At 44.0% G+C, this 12,763-nt stretch overlaps 1 protein-coding gene across 2 annotated transcripts in view; it reads left to right on the top strand.

Moving 5' to 3' along the window:
• Slc6a2 (solute carrier family 6 member 2) overlaps positions 1-12,763 on the top strand; it is a 42,511-nt gene that overhangs the window by 16,248 nt on the left and 13,500 nt on the right. For both annotated transcript variants that reach the window (XM_087206378.1, XM_013073307.3), the window contains exons 4-5: positions 6,130-6,268; positions 12,528-12,662. In XM_087206378.1, coding sequence (XP_087062504.1) covers positions 6,130-6,268; positions 12,528-12,662 — 274 coding nt within the window. The remainder of the gene's footprint in view (positions 1-6,129; positions 6,269-12,527; positions 12,663-12,763) is intronic.

Raw genomic sequence — 12,763 nt, 5'->3', positions numbered from 1 at the left:
CCCACTCTTGCAATCTCATAGCTACCCTGAACCAGGTCCCAGCATCTCTTCATATCCAAATTCCATTTAATCTTCGCAGTTTGTGGAGTTGGAAGTTACTCCCATTTTCTGAAAAGATAGTGGAGTTTGAGGCATGTAGCAGAACTAGGATCTGAATCCACATTGTCAGACACAAGGCTCTGACTGCATATGCAGCCTGTCTTCTATCTTTCTCCTCTGTCCTGTTAGAGTCTCCAGTGGGGCAGTATTGGAGACAGGAGTGCAAGGGTGTCTGCAGGCTGATAGGTGATCTGCTCATGCATCTCTTTCTCACTTCAGCCCTGCCTGTGTGCTTCATTGAGGATGACACTAACTCATAGGCTGCCTCTCCATTTTTTTATGTCACATGGCTTTTTGTCTAAATGTTTATTCCTTAAAACCACTCAGCTCAGCTTGTGAAGCCAACAATTGGGACTCTCAATGCCAACCCTGAGGAGATCAGATGATTTTTTTCTTTCCCCAGACCTCCTGGCCAACTCTGTTACCATCTTGTACTCATTTAGGATGACAGAGTGAACATATCATTCAAGAGAACAAAACTGCTGTTCTCCCCAGGCTCCGGGCTTGAAGCCAAAGAGCTCCACAGCTCAAAAGAGACTCTGTGGCTCTAGCTTTATCTGTGAAAGGGCACTTTTGGGGAACATGTGTTGGCAATAGAAAACACCTATTCCATGCTGGCTCCTGGTGAGGAAGAGAGGTCTCCCTTTACCCTCATACTAACCCTTTGTGCTTTTAAATGTCAAGTGAAACATTGAGCCCTTTTGGCCCATAGGCTTCGGAAAGTCTGGATAGTTCCCTCAATGGTGATTCATGTTCATTAAATTGCTGGAACACCACAACAAACCCAAGTTACTTATATCAAACCCCATGGCTTGGGCATGCCAGAAGAATGGATTCTCATTTCTTCTCCTGGAGATCAGCTCCAGACTCTGGATCTTTTCACTGAAGAAATAGCTAGACAACCACTGCCACTCTGAAATGGCCTTCAAATGCATGTGGGGTCAGCCAGACTGAGGAGGGTGCATTTCAGCCATCTGTTTGGTCACCAGAGGTGTTTTTTAGCAAGTTTCAGGGCAAGCACAGGCAGTTTGGCAATTTTTTCATAATTTTCATACTGAAAGCAGTGAAATCCTTAATACTTGGCACATAAAACCATAGGATAATGAAGAATTAAGCATTAGGTGGTGTCAAGATGTCCTCAATCTTTGGATATGTCCAGCTACACTTTTCCCTTTCCTTCCCTTCCCTTCCCTCCTCTCCTCCCCCCTCCTCCCTTCCCCTCTCCTTTCTTCCCTCCCTTCCCCTTTTTTCCTTTCTTCTCCTTTCCTCTTCCTCCCTCCATTTCTCTCTTGGAATAGGGGAAGGGTCTAAGTCAGGGGTGATTTTTGAGTTGATACTAGCAAGACAGAGCTTTCCAGGCTGGCAAATTGGGTTGGGGATGTGTCCTAGGCTGTAGGAACAGAAGGTCCTCATGCCCAGAGCTCCAAGAGCATCTGATTATTGTGTAAAAGTGACTCGCTATTGCCAGGAACAAAGGGCAGGGTGTGGCAAAGTGGGGATGAACTTGGCAGGAGGTGGATTATGACAGACATCAGATTCTGAAAGGCTTACATGTGTGTCCTGTAGACCAGAATCTCACAACCTTGATGCTTTTGATTTGGGATTGGATAATTCTTTCTTGGGAAGTGGGGGCAGGATGAGCACTTCCTGTTCATTTGGATGTTAGCAGCATCCTTGGTCTCTACCCACTAGATACCAGCACCATCCTCCTTCTCTCCAGATGCATAATAGCCAAAAAGATCTCTGGACACTGGGGAGCAAGATTGTCCTGTTGAAAACCACTGTTTTAGGTAGTAAGAGTTGTTGGAGGATTTAAGGTCTGACGAGTTACAGTGACACTTCAGATGGGTTGCTATACAGTTGTACAAAGAGTGGATTAAAGGAAGCCAGCAGGAGGTAGAGACCAGGGTTGGGGAGTGATGGGGATAATTTTCAATTGTCCTGGAGGGAGAGAGTATAGGTTCAGCCTGGGATAGGGCCAGTGAGTTTGGGGGAAAGTGGGGAGCAGATCAAGAGATAGTACTAGGATGGCCAGACACAGTGACCAATTGCACGGAGAGATGATGAACAATGAGCAGTTCAAAGCCACGACAGTTGGCTTGGGGTTCTGAGGACAGAGGTTGTTCTGGGAAGGAGACCTCTGTCTTGGTGGATCTTCATCATCTACACAACTCTGCTCACTTTTCCACATATGCTCACATGCTCCTTTCCCTACACCGCCAACGCACCTACGCACCCCCATCAACTCATCTTATTCTTCCGGAGGCCAGCAGAGAAAGCTCCAGCCACCTCCCCAGCCAAGCCCACCCAGTTGACTCCTGAGGCTGAGCTTTGATGGCATTCCTTGTCTCCTTTGCTGATGCCTGCTGAGGTGTGGACCCAGTCATAGTGACAATTACAGTGGCCATTGTGAACCATTTCCTAGGTTCCTGTAGTGTCTCACACCATAATTTAATCCTCATGGGAGCCATTTTACTGAAATGGAAAAGGGCTCAGAGATGGGGAATGTTTGCATAAGTATTGTCCCATTGCTTGGGAGCTCCATGTGGAGTTTTGCCATCATCAACTTGTCCACAGCCATGTCACCAGCCTCCTACACGTTGCCTGGCTCAGAGTAGAGTTCTGAAAGTCTGTGGAAGTCATGGTGGGAGGTACCTATTATACCTGCACTCTGGGAGGCTAAGGCAGAAAGATAGTAAGTTCAAGTCCAGCCTGAGAACTTAGTGACTTAGCAAGATCTCATCTCAAAAAATATGAGAGAGAGAGAGAGAGAGGAAGAAAGCGAGAGAGAGAAAGGCTGGGATGTAGCTCGATGTGAAGGTCTTGGTTCAATCCTCATAAAACACACACACACACACACACACACACACACACACACACAAATGCGCTAAAGGTCACACAGGTTCTGAGCTCAGAGCCAGAATGAGAGCCAGGTTTGTCTGACCCCAAAGCCTGAATAACTTCTATGCCACATTCTTCTACCCTCTTTCATGTTCTTACAAATAGTAAACATCTCTTATTAATGTATGGATGGATGGATGGATGGATGAAACATACATAGCATCAATGATGGTTTTCATCTTCCCAGAAATAAACTTTAAATTCTAATAAAGGATAAGCTAGACATGTTTCCACCCTTGAGGTGTACATTTTCTTCATATGCTTTGAAACTTCTGGGGCCTTTCTTACTGCTTCCAGAAAAGGCAGTCATTGACCTCTTTTCTGTGGGCTCCTTGGACCAAGCAGGCTCCCAAAGTACTTACAAGTCCACTTCTTAGAAGCCTCTCTGAGCCTTCTGTTCCTCAAGTACTCTACTTCTTTCACAGCTCTGTTTTGCTCCAGCAGACCTGTAATTTGAGTGGACCTCTGACCCTTTAGGTCCAAGCTTTACCTGTCCTTTGGCATCACCTGGGAAATTTGGGATTCTGGTACCCAGGCCTAATTGCACAAGAATTCTAATTTAACTGGTTGATAGTGAGGTCCACATAGCAGTAATTTTTAAATAAGAAAAATGTTAAAAGTTTTATTTTGACATTAGTAATTTTTAAATGCTCCCAAGTGATTCTAATGTATGGGTTGAGAAGATTGTCCCTGTTGAAAGGTCTCAAATTATATTGATCCTCCTTACTTGTACTTCTCCTTGGAGATGAAGGAGGAGGAAGGGGAAGAGGAGAAAGGTAAGAAGGGGAAGAAAAGGAGAAAGAAGGGATGATAGAGAGACAGATAGACAATCAACTGACCTATCCACTGCAGTATGTAACATTTTTGCCATCAATGAGTCCTTCTTATGGATTAAGACATCACTCCAGGGAAGAACAATATATTAAATCAGTTTGCCTCTAGCCTATTTGTATGGATTTATCAATCAGACTCTTTCTGAACAGATCTCACTCCAAGAGAAAACACCTATAAAATAAGTTCTGGGCCGAGGATTTAACTCAGTGGTTCTGCCACCTGCCTCACAAGCGCAAGGTCCCGAGTTCAATCCCCGGTACCAAAAAAAAAAAAAAAAAAAAAGTCAACTTCCTATATGGGGAAGTACATGGTTGCCCTGAGCAGTATGAAAGAACTGCACTGAACACGTTGGAAGTTTACCATAAGTCTGGGAAGGAGATGCTAAGAGAAGAAGTGAGAGTGCAAGAATTTGATCGTCTTTTCTTCCAATTTCTCCTTGAGGTGGCCTCATCTTTTATTAGAAGATGGATTGCTGGGGCTTGCAAAAAAAGATGGGACCATTTATCTTTTCCTAACCCAATAATCTGCTATGAGCTAACAGGTACAGCTGCTTTTCCTGGGCTGAACACTGGGGACCTGGGAGTGATTTATTTACCTCTACATCTCTGGAGAGTATTTTACAGTCAGCCTTCATATCTGTGAGCATTCCAGGATTCAGCCACAGTGATTGCAAATATTTGAAAACAAATCACACTAGTACTGAACATGTACAGACAATTGCTTCAGTTTCCTTTAAATGATAGAATATAACAACAATTTATAATAGTATCCCCTTTGTATTAGGCATCATAAATAACCTAGAGATGATTTAAAATACATAGAAGAATATATGTAAAATACAATGCTATTTTATAAAAGGGACTTGAGCATCCACAGATTTTGGTGTCCATGAGGGGATCTTGGAGCCATCTTCCATGCATACAATCAATCTTGATGCCATAGGAGCCCCAGGAACTGAAAAGATTAAAGATTTGTCTCAAGGGTAATCAGGGAGCCCCCTAGGAGGAAGAGACTTTGGAGCTGAGCCTTTAAAGATGTTGTTGGGCAGTTGGCAGTAAACTACACCATGAGGGCGTGAGACTCCGAGGAGGGTGGGGTAGAGATGCATTCTGGGGACCCCCTGCAGCTCCCTGGACTCTCCGAAAACTTGCCACATTTTATTTTTAATTACATTTAATATTACTTCCAGGATATAAAGAATTTAAGCCCACTGAAGCAGGGGCTGTGTGCAGTAGTTCCCTGAGTATGTCTGAGGGTCAGCTGTGGGGAACCCTCAGAGATGAGGGCATGATTTGGTTGCATAACAAATGCCATGCCAAGCAAGGTGTCCCCATTCTTCCTGCTTCATCTTGCCAGGGTATGGTTTTGTCAGTGGGGAGGGACCTCCCTTCCCTGGGGCCTGCCATACTGTTTCAGCAATTAGTCTCATTTGACCTTGACCCTAAGTGACTTTAATGATTAGATTCTAATTAGCAAGTGATCATTTTGTTTTCAGTTCTGTTTATGATTCCTTCATTGTAGAGTGTATGAAAGACATTAATATTTTCAAACTTCCACAGTGTTTATTGTTGGTTTGGTACCTTGATCTAAAAATACTACACTTATTGAAGGATAAAATATTCCAGAGAAGTGAAGTCATCAAATGACAGGTCATTGAATGTCACAACCATATGATCAACACCCAAATTAGGAATAAGAACATGACAAGTGTACTAGAAAACTGGGTCCCCTCTAAGCTGTAACCCTCACTCTCCATCCCAGGGTATACCTTTTTTGACTTCTAACCTCTTGGTTTAAACTTACCTTTAGTTGTATAGCACTTTAAATGAATAGAATTCAACTTCTGTCTCTTCTATGTTCTTTTGGCTTTGACTTCCATCTTAGTCATGTTTTTTGTTGCTGAGACACAGTGAGACGCACCACAATTTAAAGAAGGAGAGGTTAATTTTAGCTCATAGTGACAGTCTCTTGTTGACTGGCTTCAAGGCAGAAATGCACAGTGAAGGGCCTTGGTAGAGAAAAGATGCTTTGCCTAATGGTGACCAGGAAACAGAGCAAAGGGAGGATGTAGGGAGGGAGAAAGATATACCCAGTGGCCTTCCTTCTCAGACCAGGCCCCACCTTCCAACAGTACACTCAGCTGTTGATGAATTCACTAATGAATACAGCACCCCTATGTTCCCAACACTTTCCAAAAGCTCAGCACATGAGAGTTTTGCTGGACATTCTGGCTTGAAGCTGTAACATCTACCCTGATGCCATCTTCCCTGGTCCCCTTCTCTCTCCTCTGAGCAGGCGTGGTGTCCTGCATCTTCACGAGAGCAGCGGGATTCACGACATTGGCCTGCCCCAGTGGCAGCTCCTACTCTGTCTGATGGTCATCGTCATCATCCTGTATTTCAGCCTCTGGAAAGGAGTGAAGACATCAGGCAAGGTAATGCCTCTTAGTTTCTCTACTTTGGAGGAGGTCGGTTTTGAAAAGAAAATACTTTTCCTAGCTATAACCATATGGTTGTTGAAAAGCCAAGTTGGAATTAGGAGAGTACTGAGCTTGGGTCAGCTTGAGGTCTGTCTTTGATATGGCAACTCATCCCTTTTCTAAGCCTAAGTCTACCTGACAGCAGGAGTGGATACAAGTAGATCAGGACTCATTGTTTCCTTTTAAAGCTCTGCAAAAAGCAGAAGTCAGGGAATGGGGCATTACCAAGAGCCTTGAGCCAAAGCCTAATGCTACTGTTGACATGTCTTTGATATATTTTGAATTCTGGACTAAAACTTCATACAAATGTTGCAGCCTATTTTGAAATATAACCTTTTACTTTACTATCAAATCAATAAATCCCTCTCCCCTAAATTTTTGAGTAAAAGCAAATGCTCCAGAAGATATCTAGATGCATGCTGTGGTTTTGTTTCCTTTGACACTGTCCTGAGCATCAACAAGGATCTAGTAGTTTAGAGAAAAGAACATAGGGCCAGATGACCAGTAGAAAGGTGGCATTCTGAACTTGGGTGACACTGTCCTCTAATAGTCAACCTCTCAGGTTGGGTATATTAAAGAAATGCCTGCGTTGATTTTTAGTCTAAGGAACATCAAGGAGCAATGACCAGCTGGGGGCCCTTGGGGCCTAGAACTTGACTGTATTAAAGAAGATATACCTGGGAATTGTGATTTCCAGTGTTTTGATTAGCTATTGCTGTGTAGCAAACCACCCCAAAATGTAGTGACTTAAATAATGACTATTTTATTGTCTCCAATGATTCCAGGAGTTGACTAAGGTCAGCTGGGTGGTTCTTCTGCTCTGTGTGGTACTGCTTGGGTCAAATCTTGGGTCTTAACTGCACTTTAAGAACAAAGTTTGGCACAGGATACCAGCAGCCAGTAAGGATGCAGTCTGTCAAGAACTGGAGATGTAATTTCCTAACAGTATGTTGGGGGTACAGTGTCAGCCCTAGGAAAGTACTCAAACAAAATAAAGAACAGGGCTTGGAGGAATTCTGAAGCAGAGTAAAACCAATCTAAGATCACTGCCATCCCAAAAGGTGACACATAGTCAGTCTGCAGTAAATATTTGTTGAAAGATTGAAGAAGGGTGAATAAATAAGTTTGGGGAACAACATTATGTGTTCTTTGGAATTCAATTCAACTTTTAAACATTTATGGACACCAGTTATAGTTAATATGAGTGAAACAAGAATAAGTAAGATAAATGCTTTCTTCATTGCTTACAGACAGGTTGTGAATTAGCCAATCTCTTGGGTCTCTATTCAGGACATATATGTATGTCCACTTTTAAATCAAGATCAATAGTCACAAGCTCTACCTGCTATTGTATATCTTGTATTTATTTTAAACTTAATTTTACCTTGGAAATGATTTCACATTAGATGGCCAACTATAAGCTATGTGTGGGCTTTTAAACTATCTTGAATCAATTTAGCAATTTGTTACAATTTTTTTTTTTTTGGTACCAGGGATAGAACTCGGGACCTTGGGCTTGCGAGGCAGGCCCCAGAACTACTGAGCTAAATCCTGGGCCCAATTTGTCACAATTTTAAAAAATGAAATAGGCTAGCTAATGAGAGTACATCACACACATTAAAATGAGAGATGTCTTGTGGAATTGTGTTTGTTATGGCAATCTATGTGTGCATGCGCAGTTTTACATGAGATAGAAAGTATTCCTTAATATGAGTTATAGTCAAAAGGTGTGAGATGCTGTATTAGTGGACGATGCTCTTTTGACTGAGACAGTCTGCAAAGATTATGGAAAAGGTGCCATTTGTGCTGGATCTTTAAGGACAGATATGGGTTGAGAAGAGGAGGAAGGAAGAAGTCCTCAGTGGAAGGAACTGAATGAGCAAAGCCACAGAGGTGTGGAAGCCCCAGACTAGCATAGTTGCACAATGCTGGTGCCTTTCTGTGCCTGTCTTGGTTACTAGGAGCAGGGCTCTCTTGGCCTCTGGAGGGGCCCCAAGGTGAGTTACACCCTACCTGTGTAAACTGCAGATGTATGGCCTTCAGTTGTGAATGTGGAGCTTTCATCCACCCTAATATTACAACCCAAGATAAAGCTCCTCACAACCATTGGCAAAGGGATAAAACCTACCCCATCTAGTTTTGCACTCCCAGAGCAGAGTATAAGTAGTCTGCAGGCTGAGTAGCTCTACAGAGAGACCCAGAGGAGTGTCTTGAGGAGCAGGACTTGACTATTCTATGAGGGAAGTCCCCCCATGTGGAAACATGAGGAGTGAGTAATATGAGTTTCCTTGCATGAGCTAACTGAAGCCACAGCCCACATTTTGTGTAAGTCCTCCAATATTCTGGCAGCTGAGCAGGAAGAGGCCCTAGGCCGGAGGGTATTTCTAGAATGCTATGCCCTCTCTTTAATTGTTTTCATAAACTGGCTCATGAGAAAGCCAAAAGTGTTGCTTATTTCTTCCCAGAATGCATCTGGAACAGGATACCAAGCTTTCCTTAGTAGGTTTCCATAGCCCCAGAGCCAGCCTGAAATGACTTGCAAATGTACACACTTCCCATTTTGGCAAGAGAAGACTATGCTCAGGAAGAAGCAGATGCACTGGCCCCTGACATAGTGTGAGCCAGGGAAAGGGGTTACGCCGGATCACACTGACAATCGTGCTGGCCTATTGAGCACCTCAGAGTACAGTGAGGTAGGAAGCAGTACAGTATTTGCAGTGCTGAGCCCTCTCAATCACTAGAGTTTCCACCCACTCCAGTTTATACACTGGAGTAAACTTTGAGAAACCTCAGGCTTCCCTCAGCCTGGAGATCAATGAAGGCAACAAAGCTGGCTGGGATCACAAATCTGCCTCTTCACTGCTAGACTTTAGGTGATTAGGGGAATGGGAATAGATGGAACTGGGTTTCCGAATTCTGGTAGAGTTGGTGCAATTGAGGAAAGGGAAAGCCAGACTGATTCAAAGGAAACCTGAGTTCTATTTAATAAGATAAGTAGTTTCACCACTTTCATATTTAAATCATGATTCTAGCCAAGTCTTCCCACTACTGTGTCAATACAGGTTGGCTCTGATTCTCTATCTCTGTCTCCATCCCTGTCTCTCTCTAGCACTGGAGATTGAACCCAGGGGCTTGTCTGTGCTCTGCAAATGCTCTACCATTGAGCTACATCTCCAGCCAAGGGTGGCCTTGAAATTACAACCCCCCCTCCTTCAGTCTTCCAGATAGCTAGGATTATAGGAGTGCCCAACTGTGTCTGATTCATTGTCTTTTTATGTGAAGCTTAAAACTGGACCAAGTCTGAGTTCTCATGGCCATAGATACATTGCAAGATGAATTTCTGAGAGCAGAGGGGCCTGGGATAGAGATGACAGAGCTCAAATGTCCCTTGTCTTCACCCAGGGTGCATGTAGAGCACACATGAGCATGAGTGAGCTGTTGCCCAAGGATCTAGGAGCCACACATTTGACACAAGGTCTTAGGCAGCTGAACTCACATCTGCCATCAATTCTGAGAACTTCAACAAGATTTGAATGGTTTAGCTCTAAACACATAGACATGGCCAAAAGAAGCTGCTTCTTCTTGATGCTTGACTATAGTCATAGCTCAGTCATGTCCTGATATGTTCCTTAGGGAAAGTGAATCCATGTTCACATAGCCTATGGAGGGCCACTTTCAGGCCCCATGGGAGATTCTCTGGAGTAGGAACACAGCTGAGGCTTTGTTTTCTGATGGGACGACTGTGATCACACCCAGCCAGCTGGGCCAGGCAGTACAGCTGGACTGCAGCTGTTGACATGAGTTGTAGGGGACCACAGTTAGGTCTCATCACAAGGCTATGTCAAAGTTCTTCTTTGTGTCTGTTGCCAAGGACTTAGACCCATTTGTCTCAGTTTGGGAGATTGAATCTAAGATCAATGTGAGGCAACCTGTTTCCAACAGCTTCACTTTCCAGGAGATGGTTCTCTCCTTATTTGTCATTGGCAGTTTGTCTTCCCTGTTCCTTCCCTCCTGAAAAAAAATGAAGCCAAAAACCTGAGTCCACAAAGACCTTGATAGAACAAGGGAGTGATAGAGGAACAATGGGGTAACATGGAAAGGGGAGCCCAGATGTGACCATCTCTGATGTGTCTACTCACTTGCTGACTCATTTTCTCATACATTCACTTGTACATGTGTTCACTCATTCTCTGACTAAATTAGTCATCCAGTAACCTTGTAATTTATCACGAATCCACTCATCCAAATGTTCATCATGCATTCAACCACTCACCACTTCACTATCTACCATCCAGCCATGACTATGCAAGCAGCCATCCATTCATCTAACAATCCAACTGTTCATCTGTGCAACTGTCCAATTATTCATTCAACACATATTTTAAAGGACTTATCTATGCTAAGTTTAAAAAAATGTAGGCAGTTTCTTCCAAGGGGCTCATGATACACAAGGAAGGAAGACATAAGTATGAAAATATGACTCTATTAAACATAAGTATGAAAAACATGACTCTATTGTCTACATCTCAGTTTCTGTGTTAAGTCCATGTCTTTCTAGGCTGACAAAGAACTTTATTTTCCCTCAGTCATATTTCAAGACTTCCATTTTCTCCCCCAGCAGATGTGTGGAGACACTTGGGACTGCACAGTGCCAGAGTATTGTGGGGAAAAACTATCTTATCCTTAAGATATGCTTCACCCGAGTCTTCCTTGGATCTGGCTCCCCTGGCCCTGATGTGGTTTTCCGTTTGGGATACGGTCCTTTTTCTGCAAGGCTGCCCATAGCTGTATTTGCCTATGACAAAGTTTTTAATCTCAGTTGTATGTTGACATCAATAGAGGAGCTTTTGAAAAATACTGATGTTAAGGCTTCATCTTCCACCAATTAAATCAGAAACTTTAAAGACTGAGACCCTTCCTCTTCCTCCTGCCCTCCTCCCTCTCTTCCTCCTCCTTCACTTCCTTCTTCTTCCTCCTCTTTCTCTTCTCCTCCTCCTTTTCCTCCTTCTTCTTCCTCTTCTTCCTTCCTCCCCCTCCTCCTCTTTCTCTTTTGGTGACCCTTCTCAAGCCTCGTATACAGCAGGAATTACAGCTATATGTCGCCATGCCTGGCTGCACTTCACAGGCTTACCGATTACCTCTCCCAGAGTACTCAAATGTGTGGACAGAGTGTAAAGAAAGAGTGAAAAGTCCATACAAACCCCCCTGTCCCTCTCCTCTTTCCCTTTTCCTCCAGACTGGGCAAGGCAATGACTAGAGTGCCCCTACTTAGCCTGAGGATAATCTTCTCCTTTTTGTGTTTCAGATCACATAAAAATTGCTGTCTTTATCTATCTTTATTTATCTCTATCTCTCTGTGTGTGTGTGTGTGTGTGTGTGTGTGTGTGTGTGTGTGTACTCTATCTCTTTTCCCATCAAGATAGGCATAGGCAATGGCCAAAGATTCTGCTTTCTGCTTCTTGGGCAATGCTAAGGGGATGCATGTAATTAACTGAAGAAAAGGAAAGAAGAGAGAGACAAGAGAGAGAAGAGAAGAGGAGAGGAGGAAAAAGGAGTGAGTGAGGAGGGGAGAGAGAGAGAGAGAGAGAGAGAAGGACAAAAGTTATGCATAGTTGTACATGCCTGAAATCTAAGCACTCTTGGAGATGGAGGCAGGAGAATTGCAAGTTTGAGTACAGCCTAGGCAACTTAGTAAGACTTTGTCTCAAAATAAAAAGTAAAAAAGGGCTAGGAATTAGCTTAGTATGATGGTCCTAGGCTCAATCCCCAGCACTGGGAAAAGAAAAGATGAGTGCAGCAACCAATACCAGTGATGGGATGGATGCAGGCCTGCAGGGAAAGGGAAAAGTAAAAAGGTGGGTGTACTGGTTCTCCCTGCAGCAACTTGAGAGGGTTAGGAGAGGCACTTTTCAGAGGAGGAGGCATCTGCATCTTTGTCACCATCACATCGATCTCAACACTGTTCCTCTAGTGATTCATTTATTTGATTCTGAGCCTCCCCACAATGTACTCATGTCTATTAACTTTTCTGTCCCTGACTCTGGCTCAGAACCAGGTCTGGAGATGGAGCCTGTGGCATGTGCATTAGGTAAAGAAAGGCGGTGAGAGGACATGATGGTCTCTCTGGGAAAGGACCCTGTTTCCCATTCAAGATCCCTACTACCTACCACTAAGTCACAGGCAGAGTGAGACAGCCAGCTTATGCTTTGCCCAGGTGGTGTGGATCACAGCCACGCTGCCTTACTTCGTGCTGTTTGTGCTCCTGGTCCATGGCATCACACTGCCCGGCGCCTCCAATGGCATCAGCGCCTACCTGCACATCGACTTCTACCGTCTGAAGGAAGCCACGGTAAGTCAATGCCCAGTGACTTCCCAGCCTTGGGCCAGGGTGATGGGAGGGTTCTCAGTAGGGGTTGATGGTGGAAAAATCTGGCCCAAGCTTTGGTACAA

This window comes from Heterocephalus glaber, unplaced genomic scaffold (assembly GCF_053883595.1).
Source record: "Heterocephalus glaber isolate CG9 unplaced genomic scaffold, H.glaber_assembly_v1.0 deba00000071, whole genome shotgun sequence".
NCBI lineage: Eukaryota > Metazoa > Chordata > Mammalia > Rodentia > Bathyergidae > Heterocephalus > Heterocephalus glaber.
Note: the sequence above shows the minus strand (reverse complement) of the source record. Positions and strands in the feature narration are given on the sequence as shown.